The following is a 9,759-nucleotide window of genomic DNA, read 5'->3' on the forward strand; positions in this document are numbered from 1 at the left end:
TGATATTTTTAATTTTCTTTTTTTTTTTTTTTTTCTTTTTTTTTTTTTTTTTTTTTTGTTGTTGTTGTTGTTTTAACAAACTGTGATAAAAAGGAAAGATATTTGAATTACTTGTTTTTTATAATGCATTTCTGACTGTGTACTTATGAGTCTATTTTGTGTGGAATACGGGATGAAGATAAATGAACATGACAGACATTTGTTTTGAATTGAAATTAAAATTATTGACTTGAATTATTTTCTGTTTCGTTTTGTTTTTGGTAGACTGTTCATTATTATCTAGTTATGAGTTATTTTTCCTTTATCGTATTCTTTGTTTAAGGAACATGTGTACATTATTTTAGTAGTGGAGAGACTTTCTATTGAATATGGTTTCAAGAAATAAAATAATCTTGGATTTTTTAAACATCAATTAGTATTTATTATTTATTTTTATTTTTATTTTGCTTATATATCGAACTAAAATCATAGAAACGACCAAAACATACATCGGATGAAAACAAATGAAACATTACAAAGTATTAAAATAAAAAAAATTGCGCGTTCTCAGAAATATAAAAAAAATCATACACACACACAAAACAGACAACTTTATCAAATTTTGACCATGCCACTCCTTCATTATTAATCACAATAAAACGTATAAACAGGAAAGGCAAACACGGTATTTTCGAGCAGTCTCTACTACAAACTGGCAAAGTCGTTTCTATATTAACCCTTTCGAAAAAAAACAAACACATTTGCCCGGTTTGGCATGTTAAAAAACAAGAGATATCAAGTGTGCACCTCTACTTACTGAACGTGTCCTACCCTCTAATACACACGTGCTGTTTTATCCCTACATAAGTATTGATATGTTGGTTTGTGACCAAGATTTTAACGTGCGTGACAAGAAAAAGATAGAAAAAATTGTAGTGGTGTTGTAACAGAAAACCGCATTTGCGATAGTTATTTAAATATTCCAATAAGTTTATATAATAAATGTTAGAAATGGGACATTTTCACAAAATACAAATGTATTACATATCTTTATCTCCAGAGGTGTAAATCGGAACGATAGTGGAACATTTTGTTTCGCTCTTTTCTTTTTGTCCCTATTTTTTAAAAATCAGACAAAATGTGTTTTCTGTACATGTAATTTCAGAACCTCAATAGAAAAATCCCCATCCCCGTGGAATCCCCATAGCAGATTTTGTATCAAATATGTACATTATCAAATTATTTGTTTTTATTCAAACTGTTATTTTAAATTAAATGCGATACATTTTTCATATCAATATATACAAAAAAAAAATAAATTTCCATCTCCCTATTTAAAATCCCCATCCCCCATCCCCATATACCACAGAAAGGGAAGTTTTTCGCATACAAGTACTGTACTACTGTCAAAGTCAGAACAACTGTAAAAGACTTTGGAAGAAAAAAAGGTGTAAAAGATGTATATTACCTATTACCTATGAAATTCGAGATTCAGCGAGGTCACAAATTAAGTTATCTAAGTTTCTTGAAGAAAGAAAACCTCTATCATAATTCAAAACTTAGGTCCTAAAATCTCAAGCGACAGGATTTTTGTTCTTAATTATAGCAATGCTGTGAGATATGGGATAGCTCAAACAAACAAAAATTACTATTGCAATGTCTTTTAACCAATAAAAGGATGTAGAATGAAATTGCAAAAAGCGATAATCTGACATTTACATGGCAATCAGATACCTTGCTTCCGCAAAACACAAGTATGAACTGGGGATTAAACTGGTTTTCAGAATTACTGAACTTGTTTAAGCCATCAATATAGATTGAAGATTGTCACCTTTGGAAATTGATTCACACGCTGGCTTGTTAACTTAAAGTTTGGCCGTTATATAACTCATTCATATGACCCAAAGAACATGTGAGCAATTCGTTTGCTGTGATCTTATGAAAGAGGAGTGGCCAAGATTATTATAATATCAAAGACTGGAAGATTGCTGCAACGATTTGAATAAAAGTATCTTCTATCTTCTATCGACACTGACTGGTTTAAGTTGGATGTGTTCTGTTTTGTTATTAATGTAAGAATTGATGTTAACCGAGTTTTGAATGTGTCAACGCTAAAGCAACAATGTAATTGGTTCACAGGTCCATTGATATATTTGGTGAAATTTCTTCCAGCGTATCAAAAATATGAAGAATGCCTTTGAAACGTATAAAATGATATTTTATTAATGACAAAAGTAGCAAGACAGTCTTGCAAAAACTTTAATAGAAAGTAGTTATTGTTTAAACTTCTTGAAAGTGTAATTTGTACATAATGAATGTAAGTAACTATATGGAGTTTTTCCGACGTAGTTGGTATAGTTTCGCTTTTTACGCTTTAACTTAAGGACTCTCTTTTATGGAAGAGAAATCAAGGGAACCAAGGTTATAGCGGTAATCAAAAGAATGTAATCCAGAGACAAAGACCAGACATGGAAAACAGACATACACAACAAAGAACATAAAGTAACTAAAATCACACATACAAAGTAACAAAAGCAAACTAGCAACTCAGACTCTACTAAAAACCGGGAACATGGACCAGGTGCAACGGTAGGGTAAGCGTCCTCTTCTTTTCTAGAAACAGCCGCCGAGTTGCTCATAAAAAGTCAAGTCAAGAAACGCAATTCATCTGATCGCAAGTCTGTTTCCCGATTTGCCAAATACTGATAACTTAGTGGCGTGCGAGAAAACTGTATCGAAAATTGAAATTGCGTGCCATGTGTTACTTTCTTGAATGAAATGAAGAAACTTTATAAGTTAAAAGAACAAAATTTTACTGCGTCAGCTATCTTTTTTGAAGGATAGTACTTGTTTTATAATTCATTCATCGTAAGTGCATGGAGAATTTTCAGATTACTTTTCACACAGAAATGGAATACCAAAGAATGCCTCTCAATTTGATAAACTTTATTGGTATTATTAATCTTTTCATAATCTTGAAATGTGTAATTAAGTATCATGAATATTTTCCGAAGCATAGCTTCAATTTGAACATTAAAATAGATTCTAGTACTAGTCCATCATTACAAGGCTACTAGAACGGTACACATCTGCAAGATATTAGAATATACAATGCTATCTTAACCTGTTTCTGGTATGGTCCAATTTAAGAACGAATAGAGTTCAAGGTCTTTTTTTAATTTTTGCATTATGTCTGGTATATATGCCTCTGGTATTTGAGAGTAGTATGTTTTCAAAACTTCGTCTGTTTTACTCTCCTTATAATATTTTTCCCGAGGGGGGAAAGCGAAATCTTCTGCACCAATATACCGTAGAACTTCGTTACTCTCAGCTATAAGATTGTTAAATAAACCAATATAGTCATACTTAACCCGACAGGGGTCACATAAGTTCCAATATGGAGCCCAATGATTGTTAGCAAACCATTCCTTTTGCCAAACAAAGAATTTTATAAATTCCAGAAATGTGGCATTATGTCCTTTCTTTTTCGCAGCTTTTGTAGCATGTGGTCGAAATTTCTTAATTATTTTTGTACCATATAATTTATGGAATTCCTTCCCATTAACAAATTTACTCCTATAAGCAGACAAAATTCTTTCAAACGGATTTCTCGTGAACATCACTTTCGTATAATTTCGCAAACGGAACTCCCTTCCTTTCTTATTAAATTGTTTCAACGTTGTATACTCCGGTAACATTTTATTATGTATGGCTCGGCCAGGAAGATGTAGGATATATTCCTTTGGAAATTTTCCAGATAAAAGTAGCATCATCCGTCGCCATGATGTTGAAGAAACTTTAGGTATGACACAGATCATAAACTTATATTTGTCGTTTACAAGTATTCGTTTTAATGTATTGATTGGTATCTGCTTTGGTATTTTTATTCTCTTTTTCATTTGTTTGCATTTTCTTTGCACACTGATAAACCGCTGCTGAATTTCAGGCTTGAATTTGCTAAAATCAACTGTAGATCCTTTTATCTAAATGAAAAAAGAAAAACGATAAATGATAAAATTAAATTTAATAATTACACACAATAATCCCCACTATCTCAAACTTGACAACATAGAGGTCGCCCTAATTAATATAGCAACGCAAAAACATAGATCTACGAAAGATGATTACAGTACGTATTAACATTCTTTTTTTATTTTTTTCTATCTGTGTTCATATTCCAGCCAGTACCTGTGTACAGAGGTTGTATAATAAAGGATAACTACGGCCTAAGCATAATCCTGAAGGGAGGAAGACGAAATAAAAAATACAGAATCATAAAACTATTCACACAATGAAACTAAGTATAAATACAAAGAAAAGCTAAATTTCAACCTTGACTCCCCATACCACCGCGCGTATGGATAATGTCATCTGGTTTTCTGGTGGAAAATCCGATCGAGTTGCTGATATCATTTCTAGTAAAACATATATGAACAAATAATATTTCACGACAAAAATATTGAAGGCAACATGATAAATAACAAATTTATCGCGATTGATTTAAAGTTTAATCATATGTTTTCTTCTTTCGTCGATTTACTCACGTGTTATTCATGAACTTATGGAATGCATTTTTTATACTTTTTATAATTATAAACTCTTAGCGACGGATTATCTTACTTGAAGATAACCAAAGTCATTCTAGACCATAATAAACTGGTCGGACCAAATGGTCTTCCAAAACAGATTTATAGTCCTTTTATATACGACCAGACATTGACAGGTTCAGTATCTGGAGAATATCTCTGGGAAGAACAGGATGTGTCATTCTGTACAGTAGAGGGTTGTATTTGGACACAATAAAGGAGATGTTACTTTGCAGTACATGGGGAAGAACATAAAATGTGAATCTTGACAGGACAAGGGTTTGCGAAGTAAGCTTTTTTCAACTTTAAACAAACTGTTATTTGTTATTTATTATTGTATATATTTCGATATATTTTCTTGACAACAACACACATATGTCAAATCGTGCTTTACTTTGATTTAATTTTACACTATTTTACCTTGGATTTTTTATGATGTACTTTGTCTTTCTTTGATCCTTGTATTTTCGTCATTGTTGTGATTGACATTTTACGTTTTTCTTCCAAACCTCTATTAGGGATCATGCCAGTTCTTCTCTCAGTCAAACTAGAGATTTCTTTGCTGTTAATGCTGCGAAGAACTATAAAAATAGATTATTAGTAGAACAGCCGAATTGAAATATAATTATTTAATCTGTGTTAAACCCGTTATACTTGTGTAATCGTTTTTTATTTTTTCTTCTAATTTTCAACAGGTTTAACCATTTCTGACTAGGGGCGGATCCAGGATTTTGGAGGGGGGACGCACGATTAAAATTTTGCAAAATTTTTCGGTTAAATTTTTTTTAAATATTCTTTTAGAGTGTGTGCAATGTAGATATCTTTTGTGGTAAAATTAGCGTGAAATTAAAGTTTTAACCTAAAACCGCCTAAATCTACCCCTGACAACCCATTTTTGCAAATTTTAGGGGGGCGCACGCCCGCCACGCCCCCGCTTAAATCCGCCCCTTCAGACCTGTGTTGGAAACATCGATAATTTTACTAGCCAGATTATAGACTCGTGATATTTCCTACAAAAACTGCTCGAAATAGTTTCGTAGCATCACATCATTAGTGGATATGTTGTAACAGTGTAGATGTTTAAGTAAACAGTCAGTGACGTCCTGTATTTGTAGATGCTCTGAAATATGAATAGCTCAAAAGTGTTTTGCAAGAGTAAAAATATATCCGTTCCTCATTGGCAATGCCTATACTCATGGATCTAATGTGTCCGTACATTAACAAGTCGTTAAATTGTGTCAGTACAAATTCTTGATTACTTGATTTTCAAATTATTTCGAATTCTTCGCATATTGTCACATTGATTTTTATTTTAAATTAACGTAACTATTTAACTTAAATCCAATTACTTAAACCAGAAACATTTCGGCTATAATGAATCGCAGTTATGTTTACAATTATATTCTTGAAAAAGAAGTGGTTTTGTTTTGAATCTTTTGTTTACTATATGTTATATTACAAGTGAGAGCATTAGTAGGCATTATTGTGAAATTTACTTGAAGATTAATTATGGTAAAATATGAAAGGCTGTATTAGCTGTAATTTTCGAAAAAAAATTGATGAAATATGCCTTAATTCTAATAACTTGCACTTTTCCTATATAATTTCATTCGATATCCACAAATATAATGTGATAAATATATGAAATAGGTGTCTATATATTTATTGTCTTGCAAGACAAAAAATCGACCTAGATAAATTCATATGCATGTGACTTCTGGTGACCTTAATCCACGCATGTGCTGTAAGGTTCGCTTTAAAAAAAAATCTGATTGCAAAGCGAATATGGTTAATCAATGGCAAGGAAGACCGTCGGACTCAAGCTGTAAAAGAAAAAAGTTCGAATATAATGCAAGGGTCCCTTTGAAATTTACGTATTGTGATATAATGTGGCACAAATATGGTCAGTAACTGTCATTATTTATTTGAAAACTAATCAAGAAATAGATGAAATGAAATGTAAACAAGACACGTGCTTACCTGTGTATCCGTTATTGTTATATTTTTACCAAGGTTTAAGTATTTTTAACCCGGGTTAATGTCCTGTCGGCAATCTTCGGAAGTAATGGCGAAAAATAATTAGATCTGAGCTATCGGTCTTCTTTGATTGAAAAAAAAAACGTTGCTTTCACAATATTCTGTAGGAGGTGTTATCGACATTTATTGTTTCAGTTGCATTACTACAAACTTGTTTCATTTTATCAGCAAATTTCAGTAGAATCAAAACCGAACAAATTTGGCAGCTAATGCAGCTTTAAAAAGTATCTTACCAGACATACGGGTTTCCATTATTTTGGACTTTAGATATGTCTTAGAAAGAACACACATGGCAATGACGATACCACCAAGTAGAAGGAATAATCTGGCATGCGCATTCATATTATTAGTAGTCTGTAACAGAAATCAGATACTAAAGTCGCAGTAATAAAATCTAGGGTCATCTTTATGTCCAATTTCTAATGTTACCGAAGGTATTCTAAACGCCATAATGCAACAATTGTTTGTGCTAATGATGTAACTGATGTATTTTTATAAACGAGTGTTTTTGTTTGATTTGGTTTTTCAGTGTAACCTCAATATTTACATTTATATTCTACAGTTTATATATTTAACAATATCAACAAGCCAAATAGGCTTATGGAACACGTTGTATATAGTGTCTCGAAAACATTTTTATTGCAAATTCAAAACAGTTGTGACGTTACACAGACCGAAATAAATCATTCTGCAAGCTGTATAATGTATATTATACGTGACTGACATACATCAAACATATTAACAGTAACTGGATCATATTTCCTTCCTGGAATCTTAGAAAAATCGGACGGAAATATTTTTTTTTCTAACTGTATAAATATGCATATTGCACATAATTTTGCAGTTTCAATTTTAGTATTTTTAATATTCCTTCATAGTGGAACTTACACGATGGTTTGGTTTGGTTTGGTTTTTTTGCTTTTTGTTTTTTTTTTTTTTGTATTTGTTTATGCCTTGTTTTGTTGTTGTTGTTGTTGTTGTTTTGGTTTTGATTTTGTTTTTTGTTTTGTTTGTTTCCGTTTCACTTGTCAATGTACAGGCGTAACACAAGTAAATCGGTATGAGTTTCTAGATGAATAATTGTTGCATACATCCTGATACATCTCGTCTAAGATTTGGCGAATTTTGGTCAGAACGGTTTGTTTTTCATTCAGTGTTATGATGACAGTTGTTGGATATGTTCCTCGTATGTTTTTCGACAATGCATTCATTCGTTTGTTTTGATTGATGATTTTTACAAGAATACAAACCTTGATGTGTTTGGGTTTTTTTTAAATTTAAATCTGAAGAAGCTATAAAGATTGATATGCGTGATTGTTCTTCAATATCTATTATAATGATGTGAATGATTGATGAATTTGTGTTGTAGATATTTCTTATATTTTAAAACGGGAATGAAAAAGAAGATCATAGACAATACTTTGTACTAGATCATGTTTTACCATCCTATCTCACATGGGAAAATAAGCAACAGACATATTGCTTCTTTAGGTAGCTTACTCGGGGAAAGCATCATAGGAATTCCACTGTCATTATCATTACACCGCAGAAGTGGTGAAAAATGTAATTTGAATTGTCATGTAATTTATTACAGGGTTAAAGACAGTTTTTATGTAATCAAAGTATAAAATCGGACCATTCATTTTCACTGATACAAATATTTTCTAGAAAACATTTCTTAATCCTCATAATTCCAATCACAAACTATCTGAAGTGCAAATCCCTTTTATTCGTTGAGACATTAATTCATTAAAATTGACACGCGTAATTATCACTATAAATGGCGGAATTCACACAACAGAGTGACATGGTTGTCAGTTTCATTATTCGAAATTGAAATCTGAGGTGCAACTGATAATCATATTCTTTCGAAGTTGTTGTTTTGAATCAACGATGTCGAAAAAAAATGGAAAAAAAAGAAGATAATGCTGTTTCACGCCTATAATCGACTTCAATATGTCGAAGCAATGGTAGCCATGTGCGTTTAAGAAATGAACATGGAGTTTACATTGTTGTAAGAACTGTCACCGCCGAGGCCAGTGAAGATGACTAACCAACCAATCATAATGCGTAAAACATATATGTCAACTAGATTGGATTTACGCAAATTAAAGAATGAATGCACTGACATGTCAGATGCTACCCCCTAAAAAACAACAACATGCACACCTTTAAAAGACATTGCATGATCGTATGCCTAGATACACAAGCCTTTGTTCCGAAGATTTAGCAATTCAAAGACTTGGTGACATTTAAAAAACGTCATACTTTCTCGTCATGCATTCAAATAGCTGGAAGATACAAAATAAATATTTTATTTCCAAGAGAAAAACTAATATCTGACACAATTGATATACAAATGATATAAATGTACTCGTGTGTCATGTTACATTGCTTGGCTTTTATTCCATTGCGTTCGAAAGATGAAGTTGATGAAGTTGGTGATTTTCATAAAACTCAAAACACAAAAGCGAGGAAAAATATACTTGATTAAATTTTACCTTTAAAGTACCGTAAAGTCGTAGTAATGAAGGGCATGGTGTACAAAAGTACTACTTCCATCATACTGTGTACTTGTAACGAGGACAATTTACAAAATCAACACTCTTTATGCAAATATGTGGGATTGCCTTTTGAGAGAAGTAATCGTATTCGATATAAATAAATAGAAACTTAAGATGGATATTGATCATGCATTTCATTAGAAGGGGATTAAAGCTGATCCAATTATCGAAAACCCATGAAGACCTGCATAAATTGTCACGTACTGTTTTATCAGAATTTCAGAATGAGTAATTATTTGTATCAATCCATGTACAGAAATCCGATATAATACATGTACATGTTTCTTTATTAATTTAGTACCTCAGAAATGTCCATACAAGCCCTCCCAAACAACAAAAAAATCATAAATTGCGATTCCGGTAGGTAATGTTTTGTTCAAGAACAAATGTGCACAGTTGGAAAAAAATCATCTTATTTTTTTTTTCATTTTATATGCCATTGTTTATCTTTTTTACGTCGGCAACGTCTTTGCAACTAATGACTGAAGTACATGATATTTTGCTGTTCTGGAAGGTTTTTTATAGGGACTTGTATGCAATTACTACAAGGTCTTGAAGGAAACGAAACATACATGCACCTGTCCACTTCTAGT

The 9,759-nt window shown here is 31.9% G+C and overlaps 1 protein-coding gene across 2 annotated transcripts; it reads right to left on the bottom strand.

Moving 5' to 3' along the window:
• Nucleotides 1-2,910: 2,910 nt before the first annotated feature.
• LOC148612479 (carbohydrate sulfotransferase 11-like) lies at nucleotides 2,911-9,221 on the bottom strand. 2 transcript variants are annotated; one of them, XM_088593958.1, is made up of 4 exons: nucleotides 9,104-9,221; nucleotides 6,836-6,956; nucleotides 4,986-5,146; nucleotides 2,911-3,962 (listed from the first exon to the last, which is right to left on the bottom strand). In XM_088593958.1, exons 2-4 carry the CDS (start codon nucleotides 6,942-6,944, stop codon nucleotides 3,099-3,101), a joined length of 1,134 nt encoding a protein of 377 aa, XP_088450084.1. In that variant the 5' UTR covers nucleotides 6,945-6,956; nucleotides 9,104-9,221; the 3' UTR covers nucleotides 2,911-3,098. The 2 variants fall into 2 exon arrangements, with proteins under 2 accessions (XP_088450084.1, XP_088450085.1); XM_088593959.1 differs by lacking the exon at nucleotides 2,911-3,962 and adding an exon at nucleotides 3,999-4,394.
• Between the last annotated feature and the right edge of the window lie 538 nt (nucleotides 9,222-9,759).

This window comes from Perna viridis, chromosome 7 (genome assembly GCF_037379345.1).
Source record: "Perna viridis isolate PV_CMFRI_1.1 ecotype Kerala chromosome 7, ASM3737934v1, whole genome shotgun sequence".
In the NCBI taxonomy this organism is placed as follows: domain Eukaryota; kingdom Metazoa; phylum Mollusca; class Bivalvia; order Mytilida; family Mytilidae; genus Perna; species Perna viridis.